Source organism: Odocoileus virginianus, chromosome 20, assembly GCF_023699985.2.
Source record: "Odocoileus virginianus isolate 20LAN1187 ecotype Illinois chromosome 20, Ovbor_1.2, whole genome shotgun sequence".
Classification (NCBI taxonomy): Eukaryota; Metazoa; Chordata; class Mammalia; order Artiodactyla; family Cervidae; genus Odocoileus; species Odocoileus virginianus.
The window spans coordinates 25841447-25857889 of NC_069693.1; the positions used below are offsets into that span (position 1 = coordinate 25841447).

The following is a 16443-nucleotide window of genomic DNA, read 5'->3' on the forward strand; positions in this document are numbered from 1 at the left end:
AGTGAATTTAACATACATGCTCTGTTTAACTTCTTTTACTGCCTAAAGGGAACCTGGAATTTTAACTTTTCTAGTTGATCTAAACTCAAAGAAAGCAGGAAGACGCTCCATACGCGAATGTTTACTTACTGCTGAACTCAGGGCTACAGGAAGTCAGCTACTAAAGAGTAGTTACATTAGGCGTAGATATTTATAAACCAACTGCAACTAGTGACCCAGGATTCAATTACAACACCAACCCTCATATTTCAGCATATGGGCAAATTACCAGTGGAGTCAAGAACAAATTCATTCTGCCCTACTGGCGCTTTAGCTCGGGTTGCACAATCCCGCGACAGAACTGCCTTCGCCTAACCCTGAAGCATCAGGTACTAAGTACAGTAGTAAGTCATCGTCAGGAAGTTTCAAAGCGAGACAGAAACTCAAGAGTTGCCTCAATCAACTTAGCCAACCCATAATCCCAAACTCAGGAATCTGTCACGTCACTTGAGATCAGAATGAAATTAAGTCTTGAACCCTTTGCGATCTCTTAGCGCATGAAGTCAGGCTGCTATCAATGCAACGAGAATCCTACCCTAGCTCGAGAAAAAAACTACTTGTTGGGGAACTTGTGTCCTTTCCGCCCACCGTGGGGGACCGCACCGGTCGGATCGCGCGAGGAGCCCGGCGCTAGTTTGGGGGCGCAGTGGGGCCCGGCGGGGGCGGCGAGCGCGCGTCCCCCCGCCCGCTCAGGCGGCGTCGAGGCGCGAGCAGCTCAGCCAGCCTTGCAGAGGGAGCTCTCGGCAGCTCTGGGGCCCCTCTACTCGCAGCCGCAGCAGCGCCGCCTGCGCCACTCGGTGGAGACGGAGACCAGCGGCGGCGACGCGCGGACTGGGAGCGACCGCGGAGCAGCCGGGCGGCGGGGGACGCTCGCCAGGCCGCCGGGTAGGTTCCGGGGACCGGGCAGGCTGGAGGATGGGCAGCCGGAGAGGCGTCGGCAAGGACCTGACACCCATACCGCAAGGAAACTCGGCTGCGCGCGCGGTGGCTGTGTCTGGACCCTTGAGCGAGGGGGTCGCGGAAAACCGGGCACAGAGATCGCCTCTCGGCTGAGGCCACCCGCCGCGGGAGGGGTGGAGGGCAGAGGGCGGGCCGCGGCAGGGCCAAGAGCCGGCCTCGAGGGCAGAGACAAAGGAAGGAAAATGGAGTCGCCAGCGCGCGGGCCTCTGTCGCTGCCACCGCCGGAGGCCTAGCACGCCGTAGGAGGGAGGCCTAGCGGGCGGGTCGAGGGGGGGAGGGGGGCCTGGCCCGGCCGCGGCGGAGACGGGCAATGGCGGCGGCCGCGCCGCAGCAGGGACGGTAGAGGGAGACAAACACCCCCCGGCGGCGGCGCTGGCGCCGGGCTGCAGCCAGCGCCGACCGGAGCGGCCCCATCGTGACACCTAGAGGCGGCCCGCGAAACCTCCTCCACCCGGGGCCCCCTTACCTCCGCGCCACACCCCCCGCAGCGCTCGCTCCGCCGCCGCTCCACCGCTCCGGCCACCCGGCGTCCCCAGCCAGCTCCGCGCACCCGCACCGGCTTCCGCCGCCGCCGCTGCCGCCAAAGAAGCAGCTCCGCGCACGGTTTAATCGCTCCACAGGCTCGGACACAAAATGGCGGCGGCGCGGTGCAGTGCGCCTGCGTCGGCGCTGCCGGGGCCGCGGGTGCTGATAAGGGAAGGGACGGGTGGGGGGGCCGGCCGGGCGACGAGTGAAGGGCGGGGGAGGAAAGGTGAGGGGAGGGGTTGGCGCAGGGCAGCATGGGAGGCGGCCCCGGGCGCCAACTTTCAAAAGCGGGCGCGATGGCGTCACGGGACGCGCTGCGGGTCGCGTCACGCCGCACGCGCCCTCGACTGGTCGCGCGTGGGCTCTTAGGGAGCCTAACGTCCGGGCTCCAGCTGGGTGGGGCTTCCTGGGCGGAGGCAGTCCCTTCTGGGAGGCCCAGGATCCCGGCCCAGTTGACCTGCTTAGCTGCAGTCTCCCGCCCTGAATCCGAAAGGGCGGACGTGGGACGGGGGGAGGGTGTTTGGAGGAAGAGCGCGCGGGACTAGGCCGTGGGGCTGAGGCGGTTCTTGGGCGGAGCCCTGCACTAGTCTCCGCCCTAGCCGGGCCGGACCCGCCCTCCGAGCGCCGCACGGCAGCCCGCCTCGGGTAAGGCCGGGCGGGTCCCCTCTCACTCCGAAGTCCTCAGAAACAATCCTCCCCCCGCGAGCCAAGACGAGCAGGGCTGTCCTGGGGATCTCTCTGCCCTACAAGAGGGCTTCCTAATACTGGGTGTGAGAGAAGAGGGCTAGGGCCTTCTCCTAGTGTGCCCAGGCCACTTCAGCCGGGAGAGGCCAGCGGAAGGCCAGACTTGATGCTTTTACACGAACGATCGTACCAGTCTTTTGACAAAAGGGTGCTCTCTATTTGGCGCAGTGTAATTGTGTACTTGAAAATGTACGTTTCTTGTTTTTGCCTAAGAACTGTTAAGCTCTCTGTAGGCGGAGTCCTTAGCCCCTCACTGTGCGATCGCCCCTCCCCCTCCCGAGGATGCACCTGCAGGCTCTACCCAACCAGCAATAAAGTTCCCTGAAGACTGACTGGAAGATGTTCTGGTGACTCGGGAGGAGAACCGAATCTGGCTCAGGACTGTATCTTTAATTCCCTACCTTGAATGAAGGGGGAACAAACGGACCCAGCGTCAAGGGAACAGCTGCTGCTCCATTGAGCTGACTGTTCCATTATGAAAAGGTTAGCCCAATACTGACGCCTATTTTGTTTTTTCTTTTTAAAGGAAATCTGGATTTTTTTTTTTTTTCTAGTGTAAAATCTCCAGGTGTGGGCAACTGTATCAGATGTTTTAAAACTGCATAAGCTGATTAAGCCACCCACAAGCGCTGTCAGTTTATATGACCCCTGACTTGAAGGAAAGCGAAGAGAAGTTCCACGGCCAAATCCTAGGCACCCCAGCATTTAAGATAGAGTAATGGAGAAAGAGACTTGAGACGGAACCGCCAGGAAGACAGAAGGAAATCCACTGAGTGTTATATTTGGAATCCAAGGGCAGAGAAGGACTCAGGTAGGAGAGGAATGGTTAACTGTGTTTAGTGGTGCTGAGAGGTCATCTTGGGCCAGAAACATGGCTATATTGAATTGGCTACCTTTGGTGCTCGCTTCGGCAGCACATATACTAAAATTGGAATGAGTTGGCTACCTTAGAAGTCACTGGCGATTATCACTGGTGAGTTTGGCTTGATTTATGTTAATCAGAGATGTGGACCTGACTAGAATGGGTGGACCTGAGAAGGAAATGGCAACCCACTCCAGTATTCTTGCCTGGAGAATCGCATGGACAGAGGAGCATGACCGGCTACAGGCCATAGGGTCGCAAAGAGTCCTACACAACTGAAGCGAATGAGCAGGCAGCAGAATGGGTTAAAGCATGATCAGGAAAGTAAGGAAAGAGAGACAGCACACATAGAAACATGAAAGAAGTTTAGCTATAAAAGGAGCAAAAAATTCAGGGATAAATGTGGAAGGATACGATGTCAAGGGAGGATGACAAGATGAAAGGATTATAGCATGTTTATTTGTCATTGGGAGTGATACAGCAGAGCAAATTTCTTGCTTTTTTTTTTTTCTTCTGGCCACACTGCAGGGCTTGCAGGATCTTACAGGGTTGAACCCAGACCCACAGGAGTGAAAGCACTGAGTCTTAACCACTGGACCGCCAGGAAATTCCCTTGTTTGACTTAAATCAGGGTGAAATTCATGAAAGAATATAAGGAAACTGGGAGGTTTGACCCTGGATAGGAACAGGATGTTTCCACTGTGGAAATTAGAGTAACAAGGGTGAAGATGGATGCAAATGCAGGGGAGAGGTAAAACAAGCTTGCAGTTTTCCTAGTGGGACTGCCTTGGTGGTATTGGTACCCATTTGAAGTTTGTGGTTATGAGTTCATTATTATTATTTTGGTCACATAGCATTCAGGATCTCAGTTCCCTAAGAGGGATCAAACCCACACCCCCTGCAGTGGAAGTGGGGACTCTTAACCACTGGACTTGCCAGGGAAGTCCTGACCATGAGTTTATTTATTTATTTATTTTTCCATTTATTTTTGACCATGAGTTTAAAGTTAAACCAGTTGGCCAGTGTGTGGTTTTCCTCCAGCAACGTTTAACTGATTGGGTATGGACGTGAAGAAAAGGGATAATTTCATTTCTCAGGATCAGGACCCAAGTTTTCTGACACCTAGTCTTAGGTACTTGCCTTATGTGATTAACTATTCTAGAAATGTGTGAAATATTTGGAAAATTTACATGTGACCCCTTTTTCTAGAAACCAAATTATTTCAGTTATCTCATGTACACTTGAGGACTCAGGCATAAAGAAAAGGCAAACTTTTTTTGAGAAAAATTACCAGACATCTCTGGCATATTTGCATTTTGTATTTTTTTCAGCCTGCCACTCCAAAAAGCCCCTGGTATACTTAGGAACTGTGTACTGGAAACAAAGCTGATTTACACTTCAATTCTTAGCTTCTTTTTTTCTAGTACTTGTAATAATATAATTCATTTTCTCTAAGACCTTTCCTCATACCATCTTATCTTTAAGCTTCAAGAATATCATCTAAAGCTTTAATGTAGGTAAATATAAAGCAATATATTTAGATGACAAAAATACTTCAGCTGTACTTACAATTATCTTTATAGCTGCTATGGTCTAAATCTTTGTGTCCTCTCCAAAACTCCTATGTGGAAATCCTAATGTTAGATATGATGGTATTAGTAAGTGGGACCTTGGGAGGTGCTTACGTCCCTCAGAAATGGGACTAGTGCCTTATAAAAGAGGCTTCATAGAGATCTGAGCCCCTGCCACCACGTGAGGACACAGCCAGAAGGCACCAGCTGTGAACCAGGAAAAGGGTCTTCACCAGAATGTGACTATGTTGGTGCTTTGACCTCAGATTTTCCAGCCTCCAGAACTGTGAACAGTAAACATCTGCTGTTTATAAGCACCCAGTTGGTGGTATTTTGTTATAGCACCCTGAACGGACTAAGACAACTACTAATATTTACACTGTATCAACTATCATTACAAGTATAGGCCCTCTGAGGCATCAATTAGAAACCAGAATGAGGTCCAAGTGGCCTTGGAGCCTGCTCTCTGCTCTCTGAAGATGAAGATCCCATGTGCTGCTCTAACATGGCTGAGAAAATGCTGAGAATCACTAGGAAAAAACAAAAGGAAATGTTTTCTTCTTGCAGGAAATGGTGATGTGTCCTACTTTGTGCATGAAGTTGGCCCTAAAGATCAAGGGATGGAAAGCCAGTCCAAAAGGATAGTCTGTTTCAGGCAGGACAGAAACAGGCTGAGAAGAGTAATATGGTGAGAGCCTGGGGAATGGTTGGGATGATAAAAATAAGGACAAGTTTGTTGCCTGTAGTACTATCCCAGACTTCGTCACCCAGAGAGAACTGTGGTGATTTAAAACCACCCAGTGATTTAAGAAAGTGTTCTTCCCATGGACTATCTCAGGTTTGTAGTCCACAGGAGTTCAGGGCATCATCAGCAGAAGGCTGTCAGCTTACCTCGTGGCAGTAGTGAAGTCACCAAGTTCTAAGACCTGGCCCTCAGCCTCCAGAGTGGATTCCTTTCTTAGAGACTCATCAGGTTCACAGGAGCTTGGTGGATAAGCCAAGTGACATTTTATTAACTGAGAGGTGGACTGGTGCTCACATGCCGACAAAAGGTATGTTCTCTCCCTGTAGGAGAGCCTCCTGGGAAGCCATATTACCAGAAATCTTCAGTAAGCAGTTAATTAGGTTGAGATATAATTTATATAATGTAAATGTTTAATATCATCCTCTCCAGATGCTGGAGTCATACTGTCCGGCATTTGAATCTTGTCTTGGTTTCTTATTAGCTGTGTGATCTTAAGTGAATTAGTAACAACTCAACTGCAGGTTTCTTCTCTATAACACTTCTTCACAAAGTGGTAAGGATTGAATGACAAAATCCAAGTAAAACTTTAGGCATAGTTCAAGGCACTGATGATCATACAATAAATGTAAACTGTAATTTTTTTTTTATGCTCTTGTTAACCTACCCTCACTCCCAAATTTGCCTTCTGATGGCCATGGTCTTTAATTAATTAATAGGATTAATTAATTGAATTATTTACTGACTAGGCTTTCCTTGACCTGGAAGCCATTCTTTCTGAGGAAAGTATATTTTGTGCTATTATTCTCAGAAGAACAATTCTATTTCCAAATCTTCCTTAGCTCCCACTGTTGCCCCCAGGTAAAGCTTGCAATAATCGTTATCATTTATATATTTGGGGGGAACTCATTAAGCAAGAGACTCAATGAATTGAGGAGAGATGTGCTGATTTTCTGAGTAAAAATGGGCAAGACTCTTCCTGCCCACTTTGCGGGATAAGACCTAAAGCTACACCTGAGCACTCCCATTGCTCTGTGTCTACTGAGGACATGTGTGAGGTATAATCCAGTTCAGCAAAGATTTACTGAATACTGTCTTCAGCTCCCTTTCTAGGCACAGGGAATACAAAGATGAACCAAGATGTGTTTCCTGCTCTTAAAGTTTAGAAAACAAAACCAAAACACATTAATGCATAACTGTGATAATGGGAAGAAATGGACTCATAAAGGAGCAAATCATTTCCCAGGAGCATCTCATTACAGCTTGGTGTTAATAGAATCAGAAGGGCTTCCCCAGTGGCTCAGTGGTAAAGAACCTGCCTTTCCAATGCAGAAGATGTGGGTTCGATCCCTGGGTTGGGAAGATCCCCTGGAGGAGGAAATGGTAACCTACTTCAGTATTCTTGCCTGGAGAATCCCATGGACAGAGGAGTCTGGCAGGCTACAGTTCATGGGGTAGCAAAGAGTCAGACATGACTGAGCACACAGGCATGCAAAAGCTCAGAAGGCATTAACAAGGTAAGACATGTAAGGTGAAGAGCCATAATCAAGGGCATAAGAGGGTACAAGAGTTTTGGGGGGACAGTAAGTCATCCCATTCTTTCGGATGAGGGTGTAGTGATACTAAACCTTGAAAGATATTTGGATTTTTTGATTCAATCAAAAATAGGCCAAAGATCTAAACAGACATTTCTCCAAAGAAGACATACAGCTGGCTAATAAACACATGAAAAGATGCTCAACATCACTCATTGTCAGAGAAATGCAAATCAAAACCTCAATGAGGTACCATCACACACCAGTCAGAATGGCTGCTATCCAAAAGTCTACAAGCAATAAATGCTGGAGAGGGTGTGGAGAAAAGGGAACCCTCTTACACTGTTGGTGGGAATGCAAACTAGTACAGCCACTGTGGAGAACAGTGTGGAGATTCCTTAAAAAACTGGACATAGAACTGCCACATGACCCAGCAATCCGACTTTGGGCTCACACACTGAGGAAACCAGATCTGAAAGAGACACGTGTACCCCAATGTTCATCACAGCACTGTTTATAATAGCCAGGACATGGAAGCAACCTAGATGCCCATCAGCAGACAAATGGATAAGGAAGCTGTGGTACATATACACTATGGAATATTACTCAGCCGTTAAAAAGAATTCATTTGAATCAGTTCTAATGAGATGGATGAAACTGGAGCCCATTATACAGAGTGAAGTAAGCCAGAAAGATAAAGACCAATACATTATACTAACGCATATATATGGAATTTAAACAGATTGTAACGATAACCCTATATGCACAACAGAAAAAGAAACACAGATGTCCAGAACAGACTTTTGGACTCTGTGGGAGAAGGCGAGGGTGGGATGTTCTGAGAGAATAGCATTGAAACAAGTATACTATCAAGGGTGAAACAGATCGCCAGCCCAGGTTGGATGCATGAGACAACTGCTCAGGGCTGGTGCACTGGGAAGACCCAGAGGGATGGGATGGAGAGGGAGGTGGGAGGGGGGATCGGGATGGGGAACACATGTAACTCCATGGCTGATTCATGTCAATGTATGGCAAAAACCACTACAATATTGTAATTAGCCTCCAACTAATAAAAAGGAAAAAAAAAAAAAGATATTTGGAAAGTTTTCAATCTCAACTGCCAAGGCCAACCACTTTCTCCTAAATTTTTTCTCCTGCCTTTCTATATCATCTCCTATCCAGACCACAAGAATTTGTTTCCTTATTGATATCTGCTTTCTTCAGAACCCTATGAAAATTCTATTTTACCTCCCAGCTCAAACTATTGCTCTCTACAGTCTAAAGGATTTTGCTTGGGCCTACATCTCACATTTGAGCAGTAGGTTACTTTTGTTCTCTGTGCTCTTACCTGCATTTTTCAGATGTGCATTGATCACCCTTAAATAATCCACCTAATCTGTTCACTTTAAAAAAAAAAATCTGTTCACTTTTCATTTTAAAAAACACCTTCACAGTTCTTTTTGAAGAGCCAGCCACAGTTTTGTCCCTTAACTCTGGAAGTGAAGTGACTTGCTCAGAGTTGTCCAGTAACTTGTTGACAAAACCAGAATGAGTACTCAGATCTTCCAGCCCCACCCTCTCTCTTCCTGTTCTTTCATTGGCCACTCTGAGCTCCTCATTCTATTAGGTAACATTTCCATTTTTATAGGATCCTCTGTACTTGATGCTTTAGCTCAGGGAGTGCTTGGGAGGGGGAAAAGGAAGGGAGGTCTATCAGGTGAGCTCTGGACCCCTTTGCTCCCTCATTTTCTCCCCCTCCAAATTTTATGTGATTTGTTTAGAGGTAAAAAGGTTTCTTCCCCTTCACACAAGTTGGACAGTGCCTTAACCCAAAGGGAGGGCTTTAATGGTGGAAATTTCAGGCTGTTAGTAAATAGAAGAGGTATTTGGAATCATGACTTACTAATCTGTAAGTAAACCTTGAATAGGGCTTCCCAGGTGGCTCAGGAGCCCTATTAATTAATTAAAGACCATGGCCATCAGCTCAGGAGCCTGGCAGTCCATGGGGTCACAAAGAGTCAGAAACGATGAAGCAACTGAGCATGCACACATGCATGCAAGTCCTGAATCAACTGCTCTATGCCCAAGGTTAGGGTGCTACTGGAGAGAGAGGATGCCCCTAGCCCTCAAGTGCCTCATGTTTTGTCGTGTATTAATCTGGAGACACTAAACCCTCATGAGTATTAATAGGTAAAAGTCAAGGATGGAGAAGCAAGTAAAAGGAGGGTATGGCTAGCAGGTGTGGGAGGAACAGATTAGTGACTAGATAATCACTGTGGTCATACAAGACTTCACAGTGAAGCAAGGATAATTCTCAAACTTCTCCCTCTAGCCTACATATTTCTCTTCGTGCCCAGATCTACAAGTCTAGCTTCTTTCTGGACACTTCCTCCTGGATGGCTCCCATGCTACCGTTAGGAGCCTTGTCACTCTCCTCCTCATTTGCTTCGCTAGGGCTCCCCCTTTACAGTGAAAGATACCCCCATCCATCCACCACACTGGCCAGAAACCTAAGCTTCATTCTCTCCTCTCCCACATCCCATCAGTCTCCAAATCCCATCCATACCTTCTGAACATTTCACTCTAACCTCCTCTCTATCCCTGCCTGGCTTAGCATCAGGCTCCTCACTGCTCCCTGCCTCCTCCCTCAACACAAAGCAACCTTTCCAAACCACAGATGGGATCACAAAATTCCCCCACTTCAAGCCCATGCATGAGTCCCCAGTGTCCTAGGAGTAAATCCCAACTCCTCAGCCACTCCACAAGCCCCTTTCTAACTGCCCCCTCTGGCCCCTGGGAATTCAACTTGCCTCCTCCACTTGTCTGACCTCAGTTCTCTCTCCCTGTATTGTCCCCTGCTCAGGCTTCCATTCCATTCCTTATTTGAGAACCCAGTGGTAAAAGTGCATTCTAAGGAGCTACATTTCATAGGGGACTCTGAGGGGTGTTTTTATCCAGACTTTTTCTGCACTAAACATACACTGTTCTTTCATATTCACAGTGTTTTCAGATTGTGTTCAGTTTTAGAGATATACATCAAAAGCTATTTCTTGACCACTTACTATGTATTTGGCCTTAGTTGCTGGGAACAGTAAAGGCAGATGCAGCCTGATTAAACAGAATTGCCTGGAGCACATGTTTAAAATAAAGATTCCTTGGTCTCTGAATTTGAATCTCCAGGGAAGTTCTCAGGTGAATTTTAGAACTGAGTAAGTTGGAAAGACCTAACCTGATTTCATTTATAAGAAATATTCAGGGACCTCCCAGTGGCTAAAATTCCCACTTCCACTACTGGGGACATGGGTTCAATCCCTAATTAGGGAACTAAGATCCCACATGCCAGGTGATACAGCGCCCCCCCCCCCAAAAGAAGAAAGAAATATCCAGAACAGGCAAATCTATAGAATCTATGTAGATTAGTGGTTGCCTTGGGGGCTGGGGAGCAGGAAAGGGAAGGGGATGCAGAGATCCTGGGGATGATACTTAAGGAGTGCCGAGTTTCTTTTGAGATTGATGAAATCTCTAAAATTGATTTGGTGATGATTGCACAACCCTAAATACACTAAAAGCCGCTACTGAATTGTACATTTTAAACGGATGAATTGTATGGTATGCGGACTAAATCTCAATAAAGCTGTTTAAAAACAAAACAAAAAACTTGGACCAAGCTCTACAAGGAAGGCAGCAATCATCTTTCCCAGACTTGGGTGGTATGCGTTACCTAGCTGACTAGTCAGCAAATACTGATGTGTATATTGGAGGTGTAAACGAGTGATTGCAATGGGGTGTGATTCCCCTAAAACTGTACTAGGGGAAACGCATGCTCCTATGACAGGAGCACAGTGGAAGGGAAGCTTCCTGAGGAAATTTGTGATGTTCAGGTTGAAGCCTATCAGGTAACCAGACATTAGCAAGGCAAGATGAGGAGTGTACCACAGAAGGGCAAGCAAGCCCCAAGGATGGTTCAGTGAGGTCCAGTGCAGACTGAGAAGTTAGGTGGCAGAAGTGGGGCTTGAGAGAGGAACCCACTTAAAAGCCTTTGTGAGCCAGGTTGAGGGGGCTGGAATTTTCCCTAAGAGAAACAGACTATAGTGATGGGTCTGTTTTTAGAAATCACTTTGCACCTTGGAGACTGGATGGAAAAAGGGCAAGACCAGAGGCAGGGAGCCTGTGAGGGGGCAGTTTTAGTGTTTAGGAAAGAGGTCAACGTGTCTGGAAACTGAGTGGTGCCAATGAGGATGAAGAGAAACAGACAGAACTTAGCAATATTTAGGGCATTTAATTGCGAAGATTCTGATAGTTGGGATGAGGGCACAGGGGCAAGAATCAAGGGTGAGGCCCAGTTGTGTGGCTTGAGTGCCTGGGTAGTTGGTAACCCCAAGAATCTAGGAGAAGCAGGTGTTGAGATGTTTGATTTTGAGCATGCTCTTCAAAAGATGTCCAGTCAGCAGTTGGATATGAGGGTCAGGAGATGAGGAGAGAGCCATGTGAATCACAGCCATGAGGCATACAGCCTTAGCATATAGATGGAAGCCAGAGAAATGGATAAGGTGGTTCAGGGAGTATGTTTCAAAAGAGAGGAGCAAGGGGCCTACAATGGAATGCTGTGGAGTGATGTTTGTAAGAGGATGCTTGAAGAAGAAGAGAAAGTTATAGGGAGATTCAGAGCAAACAGCTAGAAACGTCAGTGTTAGCATGGCAATTCAGTTGCTTATTCAGCTTCTCCAAGTCAATACTCTTGGCAGATCCAATATGCTCTGGGTGTCTTCAGAGAGAAATGAGACTTGACCCTTGATAGCAAACTCAAATTGTGACCATCACCCCATTGCAGCCTTCTGAAACAAGGGGTCCCTTCCTGCAGGTCAATGACAGTCTTATTTTCCAAATGATAGATGTTTTTCCTTAGCAGTTCATACAGGTCTAGGAGTTCTTCCCAAGCTCACCCTCTGTATTACATCGGCCCAGGAGAGCCAGGTCCGGCAGTCAGGCCAAGAGCCTTCTGTCCGTGGCCAAAAGATGGCCTAAATAGGGTCCTCCAGGGATGCCAGGGGTGGGGGGAGCATGTCATATGCCCAGGGTTCAGCAAATTGTGCCCACACACCAGGCAGAAGTACACAAGGAAGGCAGCCCCGCTTGTGGGCGAGACAAAGAAGCAGTTCTCTTCCCACGTGCCAACCCATCTGCCTCTTTGCCGTTACCAACATGTTTTTTCTTTCTTCTTTTTTTGGTCCTCTGAAGATTTGAATACATGAGGAAGGAGAGTAGGAGATTGCAGGAAAGGTAAGGTTGGAAGAGGGCAAAAGGAAAGGAGGTGTGGGGGGGGATACAGTGCCCACCGACCCAATAAACTGCATCCCGGACTACCTCAGCCTGGTCCCTTTTTCTGCAGCACGGGCTTATAAGTTTCTCCCGGGGAGAGACCCAGCAGTGGTGGCCAGGGCATAGCTGCGGCCTTGATAGACTTGATCGATGGGGCGTTTCTCAGGGTGTCACAGACCTTGGAGGCCCACTTCCTTCTGTCCCCTCACAGAGGCTGGCACAGGCTCCACAGGACAGCTGGGCACAGGCTTTCCCTGCTCTGGTGCATTGGACTCCTGGTGGTGTCATCAGCCTCCCGTCACCAGAGGCAGCAGGCTCAAAACTGTCCAGAGTCGCCAGAGTGAGAGCCTCTCCGAACCTGTGTGACAGCAGGGGGAGGTGTGCTGGGAGCAGCCTTGCCCTGAGGGGAGACCTATGGGAGCACCTGTGAGGGTTTGTGTGTGCCGGGGGAGGGCAGGGTGTACAGAAGGGAGGACGAGGGCTTCCCCTGCCCCCCACCCCCGCCACCTCATAGACGTGGGCCTGAGCGTAGGAGGCCGTACAGCCTGACTTTAAGTAACTGATGGAGAGGGGTTAGGTGGCTGTTCTGGGTTGATCCACTGCTCTGAACTGGGTAGGCTCAATGGGGCAAAGGCCCAAGGCTCTTTTTGTCTCGGCCTTGACAGTGCTTCCGCTGTACCTCACAGTGCCCTAATTCTAGCTCCTACTCACCCTGACCCTCCAATCCACCCTCACCTAGAGTTGAATACGAGGCTTAGGATTCAGGGCTCTCCTTGTAGAGGACAGAGTTAGGTGCCCTATCCCTTCCCAGAATTGGAAATTAGAGATGTAGGGCCACTCAAATTTCCAGTGACCTGTTGACCCCTGGCAGGGGTGTTTTTCCATCCTCCATTTCTTGCCCAGGCCCTGTTCTCTCCTGTGGGTTGAGCCATGAGCTACTGCTGGTCCAGTCACCCTGCTGCACTTTCCCAGGACCTGCTAGGCCTGTGTTCACTTCCTCTTTCCCCACCACACAGGCCACACTTTGGATGTCAGTGGACAGTTCTGTCCTCCCAGTGGGGCTCTTGTGGGGCCTCAGGTCTGAGGAGCTCTAGCGGTGGTTCTGGGCCTGCAACCCTGCTTCAGGGGCCCTTGCAGCAGGCCCAGGCTGTGGCCAGCTTTGGGTGCTGGCTTGGTCTGTATCAACTGTTTGCCTTTCCCTACCACTGCAGCCAATCATCCCCCCAAAACTTAGCTGACCATCTCTCCCGCACCGCCCTTCACAGTTAGAGGGAACACACAGCTCGTGTGCTGAGGGTGGTCGGCCTGCCCCCACCCCCGCGCCCACCCCCACCCAACTGGAATGAGCCACCTGCATCCACACACAGGTGTTTCCTGTGCTCCTTCCTGTTACCGTTTTTTTTCTGCTCAGCTTAGCTTCCCCAGCAGGTGGTTAAAGGCCCAGCCAAACCTCTTCATACACAGCTCTAAAACACAGGGGGGCAGAGCTCTCTGGGGATCAGGGTCACCCCTGGGGGGGGACTGTTGGCACCTCATTGGCTCTTCCTGAGTGCAGGCACACAGACTGTCCCTAGGGTGTCACGCTGCTGTGCTACGGGGACGCCAGAGTGGGCTCAGGGACCGGGGAAGGCCCTCCCCTGCGCTGTCGCCACTGAAAGCTCTGACGGGACAGGGGAAGGTGCAAGACCTGTTTCTCCAGCCTTGAGTGTGGGCATCCCTCCGGTCCTCCTAAGAACAGACCTGCCATCCTGCAGTCCCACCCTACCCTCAGGTCCCTCCCACTGAACTCGTTAGCTTTCTGGGGTTAATAAACTCACGTGAGCCCTCTCCCCGGAGCAGCACGAGTCTGCCAGCTGTAGCAAGGTCACAAGGTTTAGTCAGGTTTGTTATTACAGAGGCGGCGGCTCAGGGACAGGAGGGACTTACTGTTAAGAGAGTCACAGGGCAGCCACCCACGTCACCTGCTTCCCCGGCCCCAGCTCTCCCCTCTGCAAGAACCTCCTCTCAACCCACCCAGCGCTCAAGAACCTCCTTGGGCACAGCCCCTTCTGTAGGAAGCTGCCTTTGCTGAAGTAAAGACCCAGAAGCCTGGCATTCCCTGACGGGGTTCTGCTGCCCCCTGGTGGCTAGAAGCTCCAGCCACCACCACACCTTCTCTTCCTGCCTCCTTCCTCTGCCTCCCAGCCAAGCCAGCTGCTGTTGGGGAGACATTCCCAGGACTGGCACCCTTTGGGCCTTCTCTAGGCCAGCTCCAGAGTTTAGCTCCAGTCTAGTCCCATAGCTTCCAGGCCCAGGGTACACCCACCTGCAGGCCGGGCCTCCTCAGCAACACTCCACCACCCTCTTCCTCTGCCCTCTTTTCCAAGCCCAGTTCCAGCCTCTGGGCTTCTTCCATCTGGATTTCCAGGACAAAAGCACATGGTACTGTCACGGTTGGAGTGTGGACACACTAGTGTCAGGGCCACAGCCAGAAGATGCTGGAGCAGAAGGTTAGGAGTGCACCAGTCCAGGCTATGTAGGAAAGGCATTTCTGCTTTTTTTTTTTTTTTATTTTCTGTAAAACTCTGTAAATAAAATACAAAACCAAGGGCAGGGCAGAGGCAGGACGGCCAGGCCCAGGACACTGATCTATGGCAAGTGTGCTGAGCCGAGGCTGGGAGGCACTTGACTGTGGCACTGACTCCACCAACCCCAAGGACAACAGGAGAATATATTAGATTTTCATTGATAGGAATCTGTGAGGGAGGGATGTCTGGAGCCAGCCCTCATCCTCCCTGCCAGTGCCTGGTAAGCCCTGAAGGTGCGGGGAAGGGGCAGTGGGGGCCGCTGGGTGGGGAGTTTAGAACGCTGTGCTGGCCATGCTGCCGGGCCCAAAGATGCGGGGCAGGGCATCCAGTGACTCCTCCAGCCTTCGGTGGGCAGACTGTCCCTCTTCTCCTGGAATGGATAAGGATGGGGTCAGGAGTGGTCCTAGCTCCACCCTTCCCTCCCGCCCCTGACCCCATCTCACCCCTACTCCCAGCAGCCAAATGTCCTAGAACTCAACTAGACTCGTGCCTCCTGATCCCCAGCCTCACCACACTGCTGCAGGCTCTGCCGAGCTGCTTCCCTCACAGCTTCTGTGTCCGTCTGGCAGAGGTACACCAGGGGCTCAATGCCTTCTGGAGCCTACCAGGGGAGAGAGCACTGAGGTGGGCCCAGGGGAGCAGGCTCAGGGTTCGGGGAGCTGGGAGGGGAGTGGGGGGAGGCGGGAGGGGGGGGAAGGTCGGCAGGGGTCACCTTGATGCAGCCCAGAGCCAGGCAGCCGGCCACTCTGGTCTGCACATCCTCGTCCTCCAGCTGTTCCAGGAAGCACAGCAGGGCCTGGGTAAGGGTGGGAGGGCAAACTCAGGCCGGGACTCAGGTGGGACCCCAGCCTCCGCCCTCCAGGGAGGCCTGCCCAACTCTCACCCTTTCCCTAAAGGTGGGGCCCAGCGACAGGCTACGGAGCTGAGTGCTGACAGCAGCCATGACCTTGTTGTTGCCGTGGACGAGCAGAGAGCTGAGGGCCCGGAGTCCATCCCTTTGAAGCCGCCCCTCAGGTGCCAACCTCAGGGCCTTCAGCACAACAGCCTGGTCATCCGAGTTCAGATTCCGCACCAGTAACACTGAAAGAAGGAATTTGGGCAGTGGGGGAGGGGGTGTCAGTTGGAACAAGGTGGCAGGGCAAAGAGCCTCTGAGGGTAGGGTCTTTTGTACCCTTGTGTCCTGAATCTACACCTTCAGACCCACCCACAGGGCCAGGTCACTTTGGACCAGGGTCACTGCCTCACCCTCCTCAGCTGTCTCGGTTACATAGGCCTCCATGGAGGAGCAGTCCAAGGCTTCGATGTAACTCCAGAACTGGAAGATGGTGAGCTGCTCTCCAGGGCCTGCCTCGCTCCGGGGCAGCTTCTGGCCCAGGGCATCCTCCAGGAACTTGACGCACACTGTGGGAGGCAGGGTTGCAGGTCTCAGGGAGTGGAGGGACCTGGGTCATTAGAGGGAAGGGTGCCCCATCCCTGGTGCACGTCCAGGAAGTCCCTGTCTGATCTGGGCCCTTTTGTGCTGAGGCATGTGCCTTTGTTATTTCTTCCCAGTACTCAACTCAGCGTGTCTGTGTGGGCT

The 16443-nt window shown here is 50.6% G+C and overlaps 2 protein-coding genes and 1 long non-coding RNA gene across 11 annotated transcripts in view; 1 reads left to right on the forward strand and 2 right to left on the reverse strand.

Annotated features, from left to right (window-relative positions):
* The window catches only part of CTCF (CCCTC-binding factor), a 44968-nt gene extending 43310 nt beyond the window's left edge, over nucleotides 1–1658 (reverse strand). For 2 of the 3 annotated variants that reach the window (XM_020884924.2, XM_020884923.2), the window contains exon 1: nucleotides 1466–1657. The gene's annotated coding sequence lies outside the window, so the exon portion shown is untranslated. Of the gene's footprint in view, nucleotides 1–1465 lie in introns of all 3 variants that reach the window. The other variant, XM_020884925.2, reaches the window with a different exon arrangement.
* LOC139029901 (uncharacterized) lies at nucleotides 1–15407 on the forward strand. 3 transcript variants are annotated; one of them, XR_011482186.1, is made up of 3 exons: nucleotides 28–924; nucleotides 2823–12258; nucleotides 15320–15407. It is a non-coding gene; the product is annotated as an uncharacterized lncRNA (long non-coding RNA). The 3 variants fall into 3 exon arrangements; XR_011482185.1 differs by lacking the exon at nucleotides 15320–15407 and having other exon boundaries at nucleotides 50–924; nucleotides 2823–3079; nucleotides 5269–12346; XR_011482184.1 differs by lacking the exon at nucleotides 15320–15407 and having other exon boundaries at nucleotides 1–924; nucleotides 2823–12346.
* The window catches only part of RIPOR1 (RHO family interacting cell polarization regulator 1), a 19013-nt gene continuing 13807 nt past the window's right edge, over nucleotides 11238–16443 (reverse strand). For 2 of the 5 annotated variants that reach the window (XM_070451140.1, XM_070451138.1), the window contains 6 exons: nucleotides 16110–16265; nucleotides 15748–15944; nucleotides 15577–15660; nucleotides 15375–15465; nucleotides 14115–15234; nucleotides 11238–12655 (listed from right to left, as the gene is read on the reverse strand). In XM_070451140.1, coding sequence (XP_070307241.1) covers nucleotides 15137–15234; nucleotides 15375–15465; nucleotides 15577–15660; nucleotides 15748–15944; nucleotides 16110–16265 — 626 coding nt within the window. In that variant the 3' untranslated portion in view covers nucleotides 11238–12655; nucleotides 14115–15136. Of the gene's footprint in view, nucleotides 15235–15343; nucleotides 15466–15576; nucleotides 15661–15747; nucleotides 15945–16109; nucleotides 16266–16443 lie in introns of all 5 variants that reach the window. The other 3 variants (XM_070451137.1, XM_070451136.1, XM_070451139.1) reach the window with 3 other exon arrangements.